Source organism: Folsomia candida, unplaced genomic scaffold (assembly GCF_002217175.1).
Source record: "Folsomia candida strain VU population unplaced genomic scaffold, ASM221717v1 Fcan01_Sc002, whole genome shotgun sequence".
Lineage (NCBI taxonomy): Eukaryota > Metazoa > Arthropoda > Collembola > Entomobryomorpha > Isotomidae > Folsomia > Folsomia candida.
The window spans coordinates 4,587,219-4,608,705 of record NW_019091194.1 but is presented as its reverse complement, the minus strand read 5'-3'; the positions used below and the strand labels follow the sequence as shown (position 1 = coordinate 4,608,705).

The following is a 21,487-nucleotide window of genomic DNA, read 5'->3' as shown; positions in this document are numbered from 1 at the left end:
CGTCGTCTTCTATAACTGTTGTTTTTTAACGATGAAGATGAAGCGGAACCGAAGCAGAAGAAATTTAAATTAGAGAGAGAGATGTGTTAAACAATAAAACAAATGACCCGCACAGATATTTGCATGTATGTACATACGTATTTGTTAAAAGTATGCAGTGTTAATAAGAGCAGTTTCTCCACTTATTAATCCATATACATAACTTAGATATTTACTTATGAGCATAATACTAATGATTAAATGATGATACTTTGAAATACGTGTTTTTCTCTCAAAAATTCTTAACACAATAAACGGCCGACTCGTCTCGAAAATTGTAAAATCTGGAATTATTGTAGTTCAAGCAAATAAATATGTCAAGTTTAATGCCTCGACTAATAATCAAAAAAGAAAGAAATTATTTGTCAAGTGTGTTAATTTTTGAAAGGAGTACGTCTGACTTGTCATCAAATGTAGTCTTGTGAGTGACACAAATAACGTATTGTCTTTTCCATTTTAGAAAGCATAATGCGATTTCACGGCTTACTTTGTCCATTTCACTTGATACTCTGTATATACTCGGAGGAGACAATGACATATTTTTTGGTCAAGCGAATGTTGTATTTGGTGCATACATATGTCGTCAAATAAAACTGGATCTCCGGAAGATTGGTTTTCTACCCCCTTCATAAAATGGACAAAAGTAATAAAAGGAAGCAGCCGGCTTTAACCCGCTTTTTTCTCTACTTCCTTTCGTCTAGGAAGCAACCCCTTCAGAATGAAACAGACTTTTAGATTTGTATCTGAACTTGGTCTGGCTGTGTCACTCGTCTTTTGAAACTTTTGGAACTTTCAACTCTGAGGATTTAAAATTCTTGCATATAACAAAAAGTCCTTTTTAGAATTTGTACAGTCATTACACACGACAAATATACTAAAACTTTAAGCCAGAAAATGTGTATCATTTCCATTAATGCAAATATTTGTTGTCTCACACCACGATTATAAACCCACACTTATTCAACTCTTTTCCTCCGCATTTAAATCTTTTAAAGCTCCCAAACTAAAACAAAAAGTGAATCTTCCTAAACACAAAGTGTTTTGTGAAAGGATTATCTCTGTTGTTGTCGATTGTTTGTATCATATCATTACAGCATTTAGTCCAGTCTCTTAAAGTCACGTATGTATGTATCTACCTACTATTTACTCCGAGCAGTAACACATACATAGTATTTAAAAGCACCATTAGACTTTTACCTGCCTCGCTATTTGGAGGAGGTGGGTAAAGGATAATTTCTTGCGTAAGAAGTAAAAGCAACCCATTATCTCCCAGCCTCTGGGCTTCTCAACTAAAACTGAGACTTTAAGACGAGAGCTTGCTTTACAACAATTCCTCCTCTTCTTCTGCTGATCCGATCTTATTCCTGTTCATTTTATGTACGTACCAACATCAACCACATGTAGCACGTAAGTGAGGTAAGGTAAGGGAATAAAGAGTTAAAATATGTATGTACAAGCATCCATCCATCCATCCGATATCATGAATGCAACAACAGTTGCACTTGAGCCGCACCGTGGCCAACATCGCATCGCAAGAACGGACGCTGATCCATCCATCGAACTTTGTCTGTGGTAACATAACATTTTTGCATATTACGTTTTGTTCGTAAGAATAAAGACGGTGAGCGTTTGTGCCTGCGCTAGAGTTTAAATCGTATTGTTTTTCCGAGTGAAGTTTGAGACGGACAAATTGTGCAAAAGACAATGAAGGAAGGCTTTTTTGCTCTTTAAACATAATCAAGTAATCGCAGTCTCATCTTTCAAATACCACACCGCATCATCTCAACAGGCAAAATTTGTGCCTGGACTGGATTTGAGAAAATGTTTTAAAAAGTTTGTTGCACGAATTGCGGTGCAATTATCGCAAAAAAATTCATGTGTATCATTGTGTAAACCCAAGATTTAAGTAATACATACATAACTTTGAATACTTGTACTTTTCTGGTGCACACATAATTGTAGTGACATCCAGTTTTAAAATGTCTCCTTCCTACCAACAACACCTCTCTAATTAACCCAGTAAGCACATACACCGACACGGAGTTGGCTACCTGTACGTACGTAGCTCATTAATTACAAGGAACGGAAAATAATTTAATTTGCCTGTTTTTAAAGCCTCGAGCAACCAAACTGTTTAAAACTTGCTCCCTCAACAAAATACATACGCATGTACATACACTCATCCATATTACATAAATATGTACGAAGAGAGTGCATGCATTTAAAATCCGGCTCCCACAAGCACGCTTCCGTTCCGTAAATAAGTGCGAGAGCCTTTCCAACAACAAAGTGAAGGAGTGTAATAATGGATTGGATTCGGAAATAAATTTCCATCGTAATGCAACATTGTTCTTCAAATAGCTTTTTACTCATTTCATTTGGTGAAGTGTAAAATTTGGCAATTTAAATTTAATGATTTTATTCTCAAGAGAGCTGAAAAAGTGCAGTGCAGATTCTACTACCTCTACGCAAAAATAAAATCAGCCTTGCACTTGAACATATTAATTTGCACGGAGGAAGTATGAGAAACGTGATTTTCTTTGAAAAAGTGAACCCGTTATTACATTTCACTCTACACGAGGAGGAGGAGGAAGCGTAACGTGAATTTTTATGGAGGGTGGACACAGCGCATCAAAGCCTGAAATAACGACATAACGTGAAAAAAGAGAGTCAGAGATATCCTAAAACTTTAAATGTAACACTACTGACTGGTATATTTGCCCGATTTCTGCTTCTTCTTACTATTATTTTAGCTACGAAAATACAAGTGGTATAAATCTACCGTATTTAATACATCCCTGTCGACGTCATATATTAATTTGCAGACAACTTATTACAGCATTATTTCATATACATATTTACTACTCCCCTCCTCACCTCGTCGTTCTGGACCACAGAGTTCTTTCTTGAAGAAAAAGTTACAAAAAAACTCGAACAATTCTTAAAAAGTTGAGAAGCTCATGAACAAAACAGAATAATTATGACGAGAAAATCTGCAAGGTTTATTATTATATCAAACCACTGAATCAAGAACCAGACCTGCAGATAATAGCGTACATACAAGATAAAACTATGCCTCTGCTAATTCCCACTATAATAATACCAGTGGTAATCTACAATTAGTTGATTTGCTTTAACTATTTGCTAATTACGCGTACCGTTTGAAACTACGTTATAAAGTCAACAATTGCGAAAAATCTAGAAAACATACAATGAAATTCTGAAGAAATCTTTCAAATTTAATCCGATTATTATTGTTCACGTGCATACATGTGTGTGTACAAATGCTAATAATAATAATAACAACAATAATGTAACAGTCTGCGGACATTTTTTACCAGTCAAGTCAAGACACACAAGTAAGTGCAACTAATCATAATTTTTCCCACGGACTCAACGGGACAGATTTTTTCCTTTGTTATTGTGCATTGTTAATGTCATCCACGAATGAATGCTTAATGTGCTTTAGTCGTCCTGTCGTTCGTATGGGATTGTTAATGTTGCGTAATAAAGTCCTCGGTCCATTAAGCTCAACGTTACAAGTTAACTCGCCGGTAAACTTTTTCTAAAAAAAGTGAAACAGCAAAGTGTTGAGTGTCTGGGAAATTAACTGTACTTGCACATTTGCCAAAGAAATTAAAAGCTATGCACCATTGTTACTCGGGACTCGAGTCGCCATTCAGGAAGAAAACAAATGCCAGTGTGAATTTTTGTGGCGTAATTATTTTTATTCAAACCTATAATAAGAAATTATAGGTTCGAGTTTGGCGTGTGTGTGCACGTGAATTTCAATGAATTAACCCTTCCGGGCTAGATTATTGTACGAGTAGCTTGCAATTCATGTGAGAAGATCCATGCAAACTACAGATACGGACGGAGAACGGGAATAAATAGCAGTCTTACAAGATTATAAGACTAAGAGACAGATGAGAGCGGATATAAAATAATCAAGTGATTGATGACTTGTTATGTGCACTATTTATTATTAGCATAATGAGTGATACGTAATAATAATAAATGCATCTCGAAAGAACCGTACGACTACACTTTGTTCAAGGAAATGTAGAAATTAAGCGAGGTGTGAATGAATAATTGTTACATTTTTTATTGAGATGAGACCCAACGGACATGCCAGGACGAATGGGACATTGCCCAGTAAGTTGCTATTTATTATTTTGTAAGATTTTTTTTAATGGTCAATAATAATTGGTTTAATTGGTAATTTAATTAGTAACTTTTCCGTGACTTCTACTAAATTCAATGAGGTTAAATTTTAATTAAAGCGTGTAATATAAACTGCACAGTTTTGGGCAAAATATTTCAGAAACAAGAATACAGGTTGTTCGCTACAAATTATTCCTGTGAGTAAATATGTATGTAGAGGACCTTTCATTTCGCTTTAATCATGGTATTTGTCCTTAAGCCATAAAATAAAGCAAAGCAATCTAAATAATTCATTCACACGCCGATTTCCCATCATCAAACTACTCCACCAACATATTGGCCCCTAATCTCCTCTCAGGAGAATCCTCAGGTAGCTGTCAGTCAGTACTAACGTTACAGTTAAAATTATGATACATACATGCGAAAATATTAACAAATTTCGTGACCTGAACCCAGTTTTAATACATAAATGAAATGATAGCTTTCCTTTTTTATGTTGATTATTTATCACATTTAATGAGAATTTTGATGGAGAGACAAATTAAGTCGGAAAGTTCACTCCCAATAATATCCATATCTTATGTATGTCTCATATACCTTGCCCAATTTTATGGCATGAAAAGTTCAAGTAGCCTTCTACACAAGCAAATTTTGATTAGTTGGACACAGAGAAGAAAATCTTCCTTCTTTTTTCCCATCACTTTATTAAGAAGGCATATACGTTGAAAAAATCTCATAACTAAAAGACAGAGACGACGGTTGCGTCTCCTTGTGTGCCGAGAGATTTTTTGCTAATGAGGGGGGGCGGGGCGAAGAGAGCAGCTGATTTTCATGTAAACAATGCAGGCAGTTGCATGTAAAAAGTTGCTTTGGGTTTTGAGAGTGACCGTTCCCACTCTCCAAACGGGGCATCGCGAACCAGAAAAGGAGAAAAATTTCGACTAAAACTTCTAATTTGCAGCTAATACAAAATGGATTGATTTCGTTTTGGTGGCAATAAATTCCCAAGTTTGTGCTTTACAATTGCCATGTTGCATAAATTCCATAATAAATCTCAGAGAAAAGTATTGAACTGAAACATGGACTCATATCATGTTTCAGTCCAATACTTTTCACCGAGATTTATTATGGAATTTATGCAACATGGCAATTGTAAAGCACAAACTTGGGAATTTATTGCCACCAAAACGAAATCAATCCATTTTGTATTAGCTGCAAATTAGAAGTCTTAGTGACAAAAATCATTTACATTACTGGTAAGTGGCGAGGAGAAAAAGTCAACTCGCTCACTAGGATGCCCAGACTGTTCCCTAACTCAAACTTTAATATGAATTATGCATTATCGTATATTTATTATTTTTTTAAAGTAAAAAAGAGATGCATAGTACATACTAAACCAGCATCTACCACTACTTATTTAGACGATATTAAAGAACAGTTAGTCATAAAAAGCTTCTTGGTGCAGAATAAAAATTTCCAATAGTCGTTGGTTGCTCATCTTCATTCGCATTGGACAATACCCATATTTTTTCAACATGATTACCTAATTTTATGCAATTCTGTGCAAATCTCAAAATGTACAGTTTTTCGTCAATTGACGATGTTCAATCGAATTTCTCCTCTCCACTTGTGCAATCAATGCCTCATTGGTTGGTAAATGGTTTATGGAAATTCAGAGTTTGCTGATTGAATGAGAAGAAATTGACGTTTGAGGGCTCAATTGTTGTTTTTGACAAGATTTCAAAGAGCTTCATACTCACGGAAGAAATCCTACACAATCTAAACAATGAAAGTGAATTGCTAAATACGCAGCAGCTACAATACACAGCAGCAGCAAACAATTAATCAATCCATCACCAATAATGAGGGGAGGAGTATAATAATTAGAAATCATTTACGGCAACAATTACTTAATTGATGAAGACACAATTCCGTAATTACGACAGACAATTAGAGTCCTCAAGAGTCAGGCCTTGTTGAAACTCTGTCAAGTAAAAATCGTTGGATTTTAATAGGTCACCACCACAATCAAGACTTTCTTCAATTCGAAAAACTCTTCAACAATCTGCATCATTTACTTAACCTGCCAATACTTATGCTATGAAGATACATAGAATTTTTTATGTGCATGGAAAAGTCAATTCATTATATTAAATCAAACCGTTTTTTTTTTAAGAGTGAACCGTTTTTGTCTTTCAACTCCTACACTTAACTTTATTGAAACGATAGCACTTCATTTTTATTGGCATCCCTGGTTGACGGATCATACTGCCGTCTTTTCTTAATACTTGCATCCACACAATCAACAATAGTTTTTCTCCACCATCATAATAAAAATAAAAATCGAGAGAGTAGAAGAGTCGTGCCGGTCGTCTCCTACTTAAAAAAATCCATCATCCGTTTTATTTTTCATTCATTTTGAAGGAAGATCTGTGTCAGTAAATTATAAAAATACAATTTTTTTATTATATTATCAGCTCAAGTAAATAAGTGGACCGTATTGTCATCCCGTGAATGAGATCCTTCTCCTCAGAGCACAATTATTTGTACAAGTCCTCAATAATAATATTTGTTTATTATCCATCCATCCATTTTCCTCCTCCTCCTCTTCTAATGCACATTTCATTCACTGGCTAATAGGTATACATGCTTATTGATTATTGTCGTGTAAAACCCCCTGCTTGCGGATCTACAATAAAGCACGACACGAAGAGACGATCAAAATTTGTGAATAGTTTAATAGTAATTGTTACTTGGTGGTTGGTTTGGTTGGTTGGCTAGATAGTAAATAGGAGAGAGGATTAAACTATCATTTTATAAATTCTTTCCTCCGTCAGTTCAGTATTAATGGGATTAACATCGTTACAAGGAACGAGACACGATTAAATTATGTTTAACAGCAATAACCTCATAACTAACTAGGGAACCAAAGAATGCTGGACTCGTCGTCGTTTCGTTGTTACTTTTGTGTTAACGTGAATGAATATAAATAAAGTACGATCTGCTGATCACATAAAAAGTATCTGCATCATTATATACATTCAGCGGAAAGGTAGATAGGTGGTGATGTTGAAAGATAAGCTTACTTTAATAAAGAGAGGAGAATAAGGACGGGTTGTTTGTGGTTTTGGCGAAAAGATTTTATAAATTCGCAACTTATTGTTATGCTGATGTTGGTGTTGGGTGACCGACCATATTACTTTTTTTTACTGCATGTAGAGAGAGATGAGATGAATGCGGATTAATACTTATTCTTATTCTTGTTGGTTATGGTATGACCCCAGTTTTCTGTTCTCACGAGTGTCACATTTCTTGTGGGATGATTAGAATTGCCTTATTTTTCGTGTGTTAAAAAGATTCACGCATTTACGTAGCTTGGTTTAGTTACATAGTGTTAAATGCGTAGGTACATGTATGATTTATTTATTCTGAAAATGTAAATATTGATTATAGGACTTCATTTCATATGTATGTATATATATTGAACATAAGAGGAAAAGTAGCCCACAGCAATTATTATTGAAGAAGAAAAGAGTGTGGAACAAGATGATGAGGGAAATGGACAATTATTAACTCACTTGGAATTCCTCCCCAATCCGTAAAAGGAGTAGAAATTGTTGGTGGTACGACTATTAACAGGGATCAAATTTGGATTTCTAATTGCATTTCATCCCGTCTCACAGTTCAATGGGTGGATTGGATTGGATTTATATTCACATGAATTATTCGTAATGAGGGACAAGATTAAATGAAAATAATACTCATTTCCTGGGACTAGTGCTAGTCAATTCATGCAAAATTTCCATTGACAGTATTGATAAGGCTTTGTGTTTTTGATATGTAAATGTAACTAACAAGATTGACCAGACCACGAACGATGAAACAGTTGATGTGTGATTGATTTTTTTCTCGGTATTTTTAATGATCGATATCCAATTGATTTTTCTTGTTGATGCAATGATGAAGATTTTAAGAGGTTTATTCCCATTGTTGTGAAGAGGATTATATTTCAAAGAAGGAAGGAGTGGACATACATAAATATGCAGTAGCAGTCAGTCGATAGTGCAAAGTGCGGTCATACAACAATAACTGGGGAATAAATAATGGAAGCGATTTATGGTGAATTGGCGTTCCATTAGATACGTAGTGTCATCTCATGTCGGTGGTCAGCGTGGGGCAAAATCGTGTTTTCTCTTTAAGGAGAGGATTACTGGCTTCTGACCCAGATAAATACATTACATATTTCAAATGCAAAAGTCAGTTTTATACAAATCTTTACTCGTTGATATGGAATATGTATGTAGAAAGATAGAAATGGAGAAGGGCCATAAAAGCAGAATTACTTTGTGTGGTAAAATTTCATCGCGTATATTTCTTTGACCATCTGGACATGCTTTGCATATTTCGAAATATGTACGTATTTTACGATAAATTAAAGTTTTTTTTATACATAATCGACCCAATAATCTGTTGCATTTTTACTTAAGTCTGATCAACAATACGAAATAAATAGCCACTACGAACAAGAAAGTACCATTTAAATAGATAAAAAATATGTACACACGAAATAAAGCTATGCTGCTTGCTTACTTATGTAGCTACCATCTCTCCTGCAGTTATTTTTCCGATAACATCTCAAATTAAGACAACGAGCCGACGATTTTGACTCTCGATACCAGCAGTGATTCTAATTGAACACGAAAGAGAGCAAATTAAACAGCCACACACATGCACACACGCAAATGTTAAACTTCTACTACGTATTTACTACATAGATAGATAATTCTGTTATCCAAAATAACTTTTTAGTATAAAACTTTATTAGTAAATGTTGATGTTCCTTTGTGTTCTCGTTTATGTATGAAATTCAACTTTCATAAATAATATTTTGTGAAGATTGATAACCAAGATTACTTACAGAACAGAACGAGCACACATAGATATTTTCAGTTCGTGGCAACAATGGAGAGTGCATAATACGTAATAATGAAAAGGACGATTAGGTTTATGATTGGACTCCTGATGAGATTGGAGCTAGTTAAGTTAATAGCTAGTAGCGAATTACTCTATCATAGTTTTGAATAACGCATCAATTTTCTTCCAGCGCTAATTCACCACACATTTTTAATACGATGTAAGTAAAAAAAAAAAAAAAAAAAAAATGCTGTGACTTATGAATTCTTTGACCGCTGCATAAGTATGTAGGTATGTATGTATCATACATATTTATGTACATTTTTATGCATGCACGACATGACACAACTTCCTCCCCATAAGTCCGAATATTTATTAAACAGTTATTATGCAACGTCCAAGTATGTAAGTAGGACTTGCCAGCCTTCATCTCAAAAAACTTGGAACAGAAAATAGATTCCATTCCATGCCATACCACGCGAAACAATCAGACCTCATTACCACCATGACAGACTGACGAAGTGCCTGGGAGCTGTTCCTCGTTCACATCACATTACAATCATCCATTGTTGTAGCATTCTGGTCGAAATGAGTTTCAAATTATCTGTAATCACTAATCTTACACTCACACCAGCGGATCATCATATTTTATAAATACGTTGGTTATGTATCTATCGGAGCCTTAAGCGTCCGATGACCGCAACTATCTATGTATGCAGCCGCATTTTTTTCAGTCTGACCCAGCCTCCTATTAATGAGTGTAAGGAGCTATTAATTACAATAATGAAATCCCTACCAACTTAAACCGTTATGAAGTCATGTCATGTCGTGAAATTCCTTTATTGTCACCGCAAGTACTCATCACGCCACAAAGGAAATTTAATTTTTCTTGCGCCGTGTAAACAATACTACAAGAACACAAACATCGTAAGTAATCAAACATGCGGATTATTAAAATTGACAATTAAATGATGTGACTCCTCTGAAACAATAAAACACCCTCTCATCATTAATTTTGAACTCACTGAAGTAATTTGCCCACGAATTGTTGGAATGTTTTATTATTTATTAAAATTAAAGTCACGTCTTAAAACTGAGGAGGCTTGAATTTTAATAACATTTTTACTGCCTCACTAAAACCCAGTCTTTATAAGTTGAATCAGATTTAATTATTCTTTCCTTACAAACCTTGATTAGCATCAGTAATCAAATTAGTATTGATTTATTGAGCCATTGACGGCACGAATATCATCTTTATTTAGACCCTGGTATGCATACATATGTATATCAATCTCCTGATTTATCGGAGGGATCATAGTAGCTGCTCGGTTTGATGATATATTTTAATTGCATTTCCCGAAAACAATGCAGAATTTGCATAAAATTTCAATCCGCTGCCAACCAACCGATTATTAACTATGTATGTGTGCACATTGGTATATTAAACGATAGTTCAAGTTGAAAAGTCAGCCAGTCCATCAATCAGGCAGGAACTGCAAAGAATTGAACCGTAGGATAAAGAGGAGGAGGCAATTGTCCATTTTTTATATTGTTGTTGATTGGCACTTAGCATAATCGCTTCTTCAAGTTTGGGATCTTGTTTGACATCTCCATTCTCAATACTCACCACCAACAAAACCGATAAGTTGACCGCAGCAGTCAATCTTTTTTGGCTGATTTCACTCCTTCTTCCTCTTGACTCCTATGTCATATGCATTGCGGAGGAATATTATAATGCTAATTGTTATCAGAGGTGATCACGAATTGAATCAAAGTCAACGGAACTCCAATAAAATAACAGACATCATTTCATCCATTAGTTTACCTGTCGTGTTTTCAGCAGAGTGCTTACATCCAAAAGTCGTATGATTCATATTACTTACTATTCATACGAAGCATAGGAGGAGGAATGCAGATTCTTCCTACTATGTATGAGTTAAAAGTGGTTTAATTTTCTAGTTTGGCGTACACAAAACTTGACCACTCAAGTCGTAAAAGAACTTTTTTGAGATTAAATTGACACTTGGGTAAAACTCGAAATTCACGTAAAATACATAAAATAATTTAAACATCTTAAACATTCCTGGCGCAGTGGGTTTGATTCTTTATTACATTGATTACTTGAATTAAGAAATGATCATTCATTACCACACAAATAGAGGATAAGTAAGTATTACTTACCTAAAAACCTTGGGATTATGCAGGCAGGCAGCATTTTGCATAATCTGTAAAATGGTAAATATTATTTACCACTGGTTTTCCTGTACCGGTGTATATTTATTTATTCTAATTGTATGTAAGGAAATCAATATTTCATGGGGTTTTCATGGGAAATCGAGAAAAGATGTACGTACAGACAGTGTACAGGCATTTCATTTCAGTCATTGGTATGCAGCTGGTGATGAGCCAGCCGATAAAAGTTATGTAAGTTGAAGGATCTCAGAAATACTGAAGCGAATCGTCGAGATGATATTTCATCTCTAATTTTCACCGTTTGTCATTGTTTCTGCTCGGATGATAGGCCAGAGACTTTGGGCGAGGACGGAGGGGATCGAGAACGAAACTGTACGATTATTCAGCCACCCGTTCCACTGAAAAAGTTTACAATTTTTACGAATAATTTCATAAAATCATCAAATGCGTCGCTGCGGCGGCTGTCAGTCTAAGAATGAATGAGATTTCAGCGACAACGGCAATTGCCATTTTTTGCAACTTCTCACAGAAGTACGAGAGCAATCAAACCACCACCAACCATCATGCACCAGGGACCAATGAGTTTTAAAATTAACAAGTTTACTACAGATTATGGCCGGAAAATCGTTCAGCTACTCATTTCTGTAGGAAAAAACGTATCACATTACACACCGACACCGTATATCGTAACAGGACTTACTTGCACAAAAAATGCGTACTTATCAAATCAGAAGTCTGCCGAAAAAGTTATATGTGTACTAAATTTGAACAATAACTTATTTAACATCTGAAGCCTCAAATCTCTAAAAGAAATTATGGCACGTCACATTAGCAACTTTTTTAGAGTGTGTATAATTATGTACAACTATCTAGCTACGATTTAACCTAATAGTATGTACCTAAATACTTACCTTTAAAGGTATTTAAGTACTTTTACGCATGAGACAAGAAATGTTTACAGAAATTTCTTGTCTCATCCCGTCCCAACAAACCATTTACACCGATAATAAAGCTTTATTGCACTGATAGCTACAATTGAACAGCGTGTTTCCCATTAAATTAATTACTTATTTACCTACTTCAAGTTCATCATTAATTCATTTAAGTATTATTATTACTTTAAATGGCCACATTGAAATTCAAGTTGAAAAATAAAATAGATGAATCATATTAAAAGCCTCCTTAATTTTGCCTCTTTCAGACGGTGGGATCAACCGGCCACGAGTAAACGGTCATGGCCCAGTCCACCATGGGAATGGGACTACTCGACCAGAAGAGCGAATTACCAGTTTATCCAGGTTTGTCGCTTTTTATTAGTATTTTGCATTTATTAATGTCAGTAAAAATCTTATCTCATTTGACTCACTTGTGAATTTAATCGCACCCGAACTTTTCACCTTGTTGGTTACTACTCATCATAACTAACTGGATTATTAACCTTTACATACATGTCCCGTTGTTTTACTTGAGACAAGTAAACTTGAGTAGTTAATTGTGCACATGTAAGTTGAACTGCTTCCTACGCAGACACGTTTCATAATATAAATTAAATCAACCCATCTTGTCTGTCATTCATAGCCTAAAAACAGATTCAATTTCATCAGCATCATGAATCGATATTCGATACACATTCTCATCGTTGACTTTATTTTCTAATGTTGTAAGTGCGGTCAACGTGAGTGAGCGACTTATCATCGTGAGTAATGAGGCTTCGACAACGTCTGCATACTAATAACTTCCAATGGTCAATACATAATTTGTAAATGAGAACTTGGCTTTGAAGTTATTGGATTTGTTTTCGATTAATCAGCCGCAACCGGCCCACGTACCTCCCAGACGATTCATGTACATATGTATGCACACATAACTACATACATATTGCCAAAATTTGAGGGTTTGAATATGTCATCTTTTTCATGAGACAGCAGGTCAAGTCATTCATAATCGTCATACTGAGGATTAGTCTCATTGCGATTTCTTAAAACAATACATATGTCTCCAACCACCTTTCTGGTTGGTCACTTGTTCAACAGAGACAGTAAATTATGACCATCCAATAATCCCGCAAACCATTAATTAAAACGAGCCCTGAGAAAAGCCAGGCAAACAACTTTGCCGAATTTAAATGGTGTACAGAAAGGAACATTCCTTATTTAGAAGCCATTCATCATGTTCATTTGGAATAATTCAGGTTTTTTTGACATTGGCAGAAATTGCCATCTCCCTAATTCAAATAAGTACACTTTTTAAAAAAACCTGTTAAGAGATGATCTTGTTTTGAAAACGGATAAAAAGAAAAGACCTCACCCTCATCAACTCACGTGATTCTCATCATAATGATGATCAGCATACTGCCAAATTCAGCGATGCAAATTTAAATTCGATGATTTATGAAGGATGCATTATTGTCATCTAAAACTAGAATAATGCATTTTGTTTTAATAATTTTTATTAAAAATTAACAGGTTTTGGACAACTGAGAGAAATGCGACTGTGAATAATAGAATCCCGACGCCATACGCCAAACTCAAGAGACAGTGTCTCGAGCGAGCGGTGATATGGGAAGATCCAGATTTCACACCTTCATATAAATTATTGCCAAAAAATAAAAAGTTACAGCATCCAATTGTATGGTTGAGACCTCACGTAAGCTAAGCGTTATTACTGCCAAATAACTGTGATGTGATGTGATAGGAGTTAAAAAAATGATAAATGTTTCGCTTGTAGGAATTAACGCCACATCCCCGATTTGCGGGGGAACAGCCATGGAAAGTGCAATTAGAGATGGGATTACAAGGGGATATTTGGTTACTTCTGGCTTTGACCACCCTCTCTACGACGCCACGACTCTTGGAAAGAAATGTACCCTTGGATCAAACATTTGGAAGTGGATACTGTGGCGTTTTTAGGTATTGTGATATACAATTTTTTTGCACTTGCTTGGGGGTTTGTCTGAGGGGATAAATTTAACGTTACTATACCCCAAGTGCGAAAACCCTGGTAGAAAATAAAAATTGCATCTGTATTATTAAAACTCATTTGCAGATTTCGGTTCTGGCAATTTGGTCAGTGGGTGGAGGTCTGTGTCGTAAGTACAACATATGCTTATACATGGAAAAAAGTTTTACAAACGGTTAATTCGGTCCGAAATAGTAGTTTTTTTACAAAATCATTTGTAAAACTTATTTTTATGGGACCTCAACTCATCTTAACAAATACGAGACTAACAAGTCATTAGGGTAGATATGTACATGTACTCATACTCTATGAATGAAATTCTAGGATGACAGGTTACCTGTATGTCGGGGTCGGCCTGTCGGAATATGTTGCTCGGATCCATCACTAAACGATTTTTGGCCAGCTTTAATGGAAAAAGCGTATGCCAAGTAAGTCAATTGGCAGTAAAAGTTGTCTCAATTTTAGTCATTCATTCATCATTTCATGTTTTTATTACCATCCCCAGATTTTACGGTGGTTATGACCGACTGAACGATGGGAGTGGTGCTCGGGCGTTGCAAGATTTATCTGGTGGAATCGTACAATCGTATGTCATATTATACGTTATCTTATATTACATTATATTAATCGTCATCAATTGTCCACAGTTTCAAACTCGGAGCGCAGGACCGATACCTAACTTACCAAGTCTTAAATTCCGCCGTACCTCGCAGTAGCCTGATAGTTGCGTCCATTTTACCGGTAATAATCCACTATTTATTTCTTTAATAATATGACTCAACTTGAAATATGTCCAACATTATTTAACTGATATGACCCATTAGAGGATCACAACCACTACAAATATTATACTCCAGTAAGCTCCTGCCACACACAGGTGCACGAAGATTTAGCTTCAATTACTATAATTATCAGTTGATTAGTAGTTTCACGACATCATATAAATCCAAATCTAACGGTGTAGGTGATCACTTTTCCTTATTCATCCAATTTATTACCCAATACATAAACTGGTCAAATGTTAACATCCCTGATGATCACTATACAAGTCCTCGTCACATCAATAAAGATCAACACGGGTGAACTTTACCATCAAGTTATGGGGCCCATGTAGCGCATAAATTTCATGGGGTAATGCTCAATGTAAATATAATTTTAAAATCCCTGCTAAAAGAATGAACCAAACCGGTCGAGAAGTCAAAACTATTAAATCAAGGAATTACTATAAAGTCAAAGAGCGAAAAAAAGGTTGGCTTTGAGCACGCTCTTCATAAGAATAAAGTGCTATTCTCAAATACCAGAATTCAATTCAATGTGAATGGTAATTTCTATCTATTTGCAAGTTTTGGAACGTAAGTAATTTCATCCCTCATTCTCATCACAAGTGTTGTTATTTAATTGCCATGAATGAACAAGAAGGCACACACAAAGAGAAGGAAGGATTACAGGGTGCCATATCACATTAGAATTCAAATGATTACTTTGTTGCGCAGAAAAATAGGAGTGTATCTGTTTACATTAAAAAGCTGAATACTTAATAATCTTCTTAACAATTAATCCATCAATCATTCCTTAATTCCTTTGAACTCATCCGGCTATATCTTAACTATTTTTTTACAATTAAATACGTTGGTTTGGTACTTTCGTACTAAATGTATTTATAATTTAGTCGGCAAATAAATTAAGTGACAATCGGGCCGAGTCATGCATGTGGCAGATGTGTGAAATATTTGATGCTGCACAATCATAATTCACTTTGTTCAGGGTTTTCTAATTCCAAGCTTAACTGCGATCTGTATAAGGTGATTGATTGTGGATGGATGAAACGGATGGTTGTGGTTATTTTACAATGATTCTCTATAACATTTTTTTAAACCAACAATCCAACGGTATTTATGTAGCAGCAAATATACCAACACGAATTTTTAACTAGTGCACACATGTATTGTATGCACATAGATATTCATTTTTAATGGGATAGCTTAAGGAAAACTAGTAACATGAATCGGCGGATGAGCATTTAGCAAATTCCGCAGGGCTAAACGGAGAATAATTGCTGCAAAATTGTTCAACAAACAGTTTTCAAATGGCCAAGATGCTATGTTATGTTGGTACATTAGTGGTTTTGTTTGTGCAATTTAAATGTAGGATCGTGAACGACGAGCCCTAAAACTTCGACACGGCTTGGTCACGCATTCCTCGTACGATATTACGGGGTTAGCTCGGGTTCGCGATACTGGAAATGGGTCAACCACGATTGGAGAAACACCACTTGTCCGACTACGTAATAAAATAATATATGCAAGATTTCTGAAAAGGTTGAAAGATCAATTTTCGAACCTAAATTTTAATATTTTTCGAAGGTGGACCGTTTGGAAGGAATCAGTGGGTTGGGCCGTGGTCCGAAAGGTACGTTGATGATCACATTTTTTTTGTGAATTTATTTAATTAATAATTCATTAAACGGACCTTTACTCATCTTAACAAAATGAAAGTAATAATTAATTGGCATTGTAATAATTAATTAGTGGATATTAGAGTAGATTTGATGGCATCTTTTTGCTGGGGGTTCTTCATCTTCTTCAGTCGCCTCTTCCTCCTCAGAGTCTCTTCCTTCATGTGAATTCTAACATATAATGAATATTTAATAGATGATCTAGGAATTCTAATATAAAGCGAAGCACATACTCTGTAGTGACGTGAAGCCGACCTGAAGCTAGAAGTCTCAAAAGTACACCCAGACGCAGGGCATTTGTAAGGTTTAAGTCCTAAATGGGAACAGACGTGGTCGCTGGAAAGATAATTAAATTGATCTTATAATATCGTTTCCCATAAAATAAAAAAACCGTGAATTACCGAGCAAGAGTCAACCCCTTCAAACTTTTTCCACATTCTTCACCTTCTAGTCCTCTCCACAGGCACCTATATTTGGTCGCTTTTGACCCTTCCTCTTCCTTGGTAATAAGATCCAGATGGACATCGCATTTAGCAGCATTTTCGTCAGTAATGTCCACAATACCGAACGTGTTCCTTTTTTGTGGTTCTGCACCTCGGTGGACCAACCCCCGGTGTACGTTCCGGCTTGCTGCTTTTAGAAAACTGCAGGGACATAAATCGCAAGGAAATGCATTCGGTCCAGTGTAGTGGCAGTTCTAAACAAATAAATAGCATATGAAATAAAACGTATACTGCTTAGATGTGAAAGGAATACCTTCATGTGATTAGTGTGAGTTTCCCCAGAACCAATTAGAGTTTCGGAACACAACTCGCATCGGCGTATTTCATTTGATGGTGGTGTAGGTCGTGGGTTTTGTAGTTTTTCTGGAGGAGGAGGAGGTGGGTTATTAAAATAATCCTCCCGTATTTGAGGAAGACGAGGGAGAAATTGTCTTAAATGATGATCGATTTTTGCAGCGTGTTTGGCCAAAACTACTTCTGAACTGTATGGAGCTTTGGCGCACACAACTCCGAATTTTCTCCGTATGCGGCATTTCAATTGGTCAGCGACCCATGCATCGTTTGTATAAATGTGGAAAGAGTAGGACAACTTAGGCTCGACTTTCCACCCCCATAGTTGTTCAAGTTCCCTATGAATTTTTAATTGTTTAATGTAATTCCAAAATTCTCAATGTGTTTAAATATTTGTTCCATATACAACAGGTAGGCCCATTTGTAACTTACTTCACTTTGCATCCGTCTGGGTTCAAGGGGTCACTGTTAAAATGACCAATAGTCGATTCGGTTTTTTTTAGCAGATAATCTTCTGCTGCACCGAAGTTCACCGTCATGTCCCTCACGTCTTGGTACTTGTCAGTCAGTAGAGTGAAGTAAATTTGTTTGAGATCCCCTGAGTAATAAAATCAATTATCATTTATGTCAGAATTTAATTAATATGGCATACAACTTACTTTTGGTGTCTTCATGTGTCATTACATTCATTTGAATTTCATTGTTGTCGTCCTTCCAAAAATACAGATCCACCCCCTCTTTAGGACACTGTCGTAGTAATTCGGTGTCACTTATCATATTGCTAAAATTTAAAGTGATGCAAACAACAAATTAACTAATCGCTCAGTAAATGGAGGGAACGAAGGAATGAAACTTTGTTGTGGTTTTTCCCACTCTGTGAATTCAAAGTTTCTCATTCCGTTTGTTTTGTGAATTTAAGTATCTTGTACATTAAAGGTCGATGGAGTGGGAAGCACTGCCCGAAAGGGATAAAGAAATTTTGTCAGTGAGAACGAGGGCCGATGGAGAGTTTTGGTGAGCATAATAATGCGACACGTAGTCAATTATTGTTGTTAACATTACTTGAAAATTGCAAAACCTTCATATGTAAATGTTAGGATGTCGTTTGTGGATTTTGCGAGAAATTTCACTAACCTGGAATTAGTTCATATAGGTAAATATGACTCAAAATTATGTGTAACAGTTATGTAACGTCATCATAATTTAATATGCTGCTCATACTCATCATACAGGCCCCGACGACTGGTTAATAGAAAAAGAGCTTCAACCGAGAAAACCTTGGCGTGCCGTGCTAGCCAAGCGGCGGTGGCGACTGGGATACAATGCTGGAGGGGGTCCTGATCACGAATGTATGTAATATCTGCATCCCGTTATTACTATGTCAAAGAGTCAATTGAAACCAGATGAGACTTGCCAAAACCTATGTTTTCCGTCTGTGTGGTGAAAGTCTCACGGCAAAATTATTTATTTCCACTCCCACGAATACTTCAAGGCTTTCAGCAAAGACAAATTGTTGAGAAAAGCGATAAATCATGTCGTTTAAATGTGTACTATGTGTACAGTGAGGATGAGAATACGTGCATACATACCTATTAAAAACAATTTACATTTTTTAACAGCCTTTACAGCAGTGAACCCACAATTCGTCATTGTAAGGCAACACTTTAATACAAATCTAAAATTGAAACGGAATGTAATGTTACTTTTTCTTTCCAAACAGCAAATCCCGAGGGGGGCAACCACCAAGTGCCATGTGGTCGTCGCAATAACTCAGCAGTACGGCCCATCTTTTGAGAACCAAGTTACACATGCAAATCAGTTCAACAAAGATCAGAAATCTTCAAATAGTAGTTTTCATGCCATCGGATTCGCCGTGTATGAAGCCCGACCCAACATGAACCGCATCACCACACAGTTTGTTATGGAAAACGTGAGTGCAAAAAAAATTCACAGTAATTGTCGCTACTTTTCTCTAAAATAAAAATGTAAAATGTTTTTTTGGGTATAAAATTGACTGCATATTTGTACTTGTGTTTTAACCAGAGAAATATCATTTGTACTAAATCATGTCTTCTATATATAAATATGTATGTGGTATTTTGCAGCGTCCTTTAGATGTGACTCAACATTCTATTAGTCGAGAAGTCGGTAAGTTATAATTTAGCTTGCGTTACTCTTAAACCTCATGATTTGTTAGAATTTCCGACAAAATTATATATTCACTTTGCAGCCACGTTTTTTGCACTTCCGCCAGGAGAATATGTGATCATTCCGCAGACGAAACAACCGAATTGTGAAGCAAGGTTTTTATTAAGAATTCTAACCGATGAACAAAGCAATATTTGGTAAATAATCCCGTTTGGCTAAACGTTTTTATACGAAATGTCAAAACTTTAACCGCAAAAATTTGTTCGTGTTCTATTAAAATGAGCGTAAATTGTTTTTCAGGGAAGTAAATGAAGATAATCTTCTGTACAGAAATTTCACGCTTGACAGCTTTGACAACAATTTCAGCACGGTAATATAGATAATATGCAGTGCACGAATATACATATTTATCATATGTTAATCATACATAAACTTGAAAATTATTTTATTTCATAGGCTGACACTCGGAATCTTATAATCCGTTGGAATACGAGATTTCCACAGGAAATAGATGCCGTCCAATTTCGTCGCTTGCTTAAAACTACAAATTGGAAAAGTATACATAATATTCACACTAAATATATATTTTTCGTACTGCTAAATTTATGATGTTACTTACAGCCTGGCTTTGGACTAAGCCCACGTTAGAAGTTTGCAAAAGTATTATAATGTTGAGAGACTCCAACATAAGTGGTCGCCTGTCCATGAAAGATATGCCAGCCTTGCTTAACATGCTTCTCTTTTGGAAGGTAGATAAGCTCCAACTTGAGACAAAAAATGGTTGGTCAAATTGTTGTTTACTAAATTTATACCACTTTTAGGCCGCTTTTCTTAAGTGGGACAAAGGGAAGAGTGGGCGGACGAGCAGCTACAATTTGCGTGGGATGCTGTGGGAAGCGGGAGTGGGTGTGTCCAACAAAGTCTTGGAATGTCTGGTGCTACGATTTGCTCGAGATGCAGTTCTTTCTTCGGAATGTTTTGTGTTGGCAATGTTGAGACTCCATTTGGCACATGGTGAGATACTAAAATTACGGAAATTTTTATTTTTTTAGTAAAAAAATAAAATATTATTTACACTAATTTCTCCATTCAGAGAGGTATCACGCTCTCGACACTAAAACGAAGTCAAATCCACTATCTTTAGAAGAGGTAAATATCATAATCAATTCGTTACATAAATTTCAATTATGCAGTCTGAATGATTAAAATATATGTACATGTACAATTTCAGATGATTCTAATGACAATTTACTCCTGATTGATATTCCACCTCGTTTACATTCAACCACAAAAGAGTGAATTCTTTCACCGGATGCTACTTACGCCAATATTAGTCTAATACGATAACGTTAAAAGTTAAGAAATATATTTTTTGTACGGGTAGCGTTAATATGAAGCCTAGTCAATAACCTGTCCAAAATTTGGACTCCAAATTATGAAAAGTACATGCCTAATAAAGAAATCGATCGCTAAAGTCATTTGAGTCGTCAATTTACTATATTTTCTTGGGAGGTGAGAGTTCAGTCATTTTCTTGCCGACGAGTTGGGGGGCATTTGTAATGTTATCTTTATGATCTGGTTTATGGGGTCAGACGTTTTTTGCGGTCACGTCGCAATGCTCGTACATCCTTAGTCTGTTACGAATAACGCTTCATCATCCCCCATTTAAACCATGAAAGGTTCATTACCAAAGGTATGAAACATATTAAGCTTTTGAGTGTATGTTGTAATGACATGGCCACAAACGTTCAAATTTTTCGACTTGTCCCTGAAGTCTCAAAAACATTGGTAACTTTCTTAAATTTGATTTGTCATTTAATTC

At 35.8% G+C, this 21,487-nt stretch overlaps 2 protein-coding genes across 2 annotated transcripts; one reads left to right on the top strand and one right to left on the bottom strand.

Moving 5' to 3' along the window:
- Positions 1–1,540: 1,540 nt before the first annotated feature.
- Positions 1,541–21,143, top strand: LOC110842787 (calpain-A). The gene is made up of 23 exons (XM_022088592.2): positions 1,541–4,194; positions 12,512–12,608; positions 13,776–13,956; positions 14,038–14,219; positions 14,356–14,398; positions 14,593–14,696; positions 14,774–14,854; positions 14,916–15,009; positions 16,417–16,552; positions 16,632–16,677; positions 18,454–18,531; positions 18,615–18,670; positions 18,750–18,866; positions 19,137–19,168; positions 19,238–19,447; positions 19,623–19,665; positions 19,748–19,862; positions 19,966–20,035; positions 20,122–20,221; positions 20,287–20,414; positions 20,487–20,679; positions 20,759–20,814; positions 20,897–21,143. The coding sequence occupies exons 1-23, from the start codon at positions 4,152–4,154 to the stop codon at positions 20,921–20,923; spliced, it is 2,232 nt and encodes a 743-aa protein (XP_021944284.1). The 5' UTR covers positions 1,541–4,151; the 3' UTR covers positions 20,924–21,143.
- On the bottom strand, positions 16,679–18,374 carry LOC110844748 (zinc finger protein with KRAB and SCAN domains 3). The gene is made up of 6 exons (XM_022091028.2): positions 18,177–18,374; positions 17,950–18,115; positions 17,480–17,855; positions 17,125–17,420; positions 16,957–17,059; positions 16,679–16,894 (listed from the first exon to the last, which is right to left on the bottom strand). The coding sequence occupies exons 1-6, from the start codon at positions 18,292–18,294 to the stop codon at positions 16,793–16,795; spliced, it is 1,161 nt and encodes a 386-aa protein (XP_021946720.1). The 5' UTR covers positions 18,295–18,374; the 3' UTR covers positions 16,679–16,792.
- Positions 21,144–21,487: the final 344 nt, after the last annotated feature.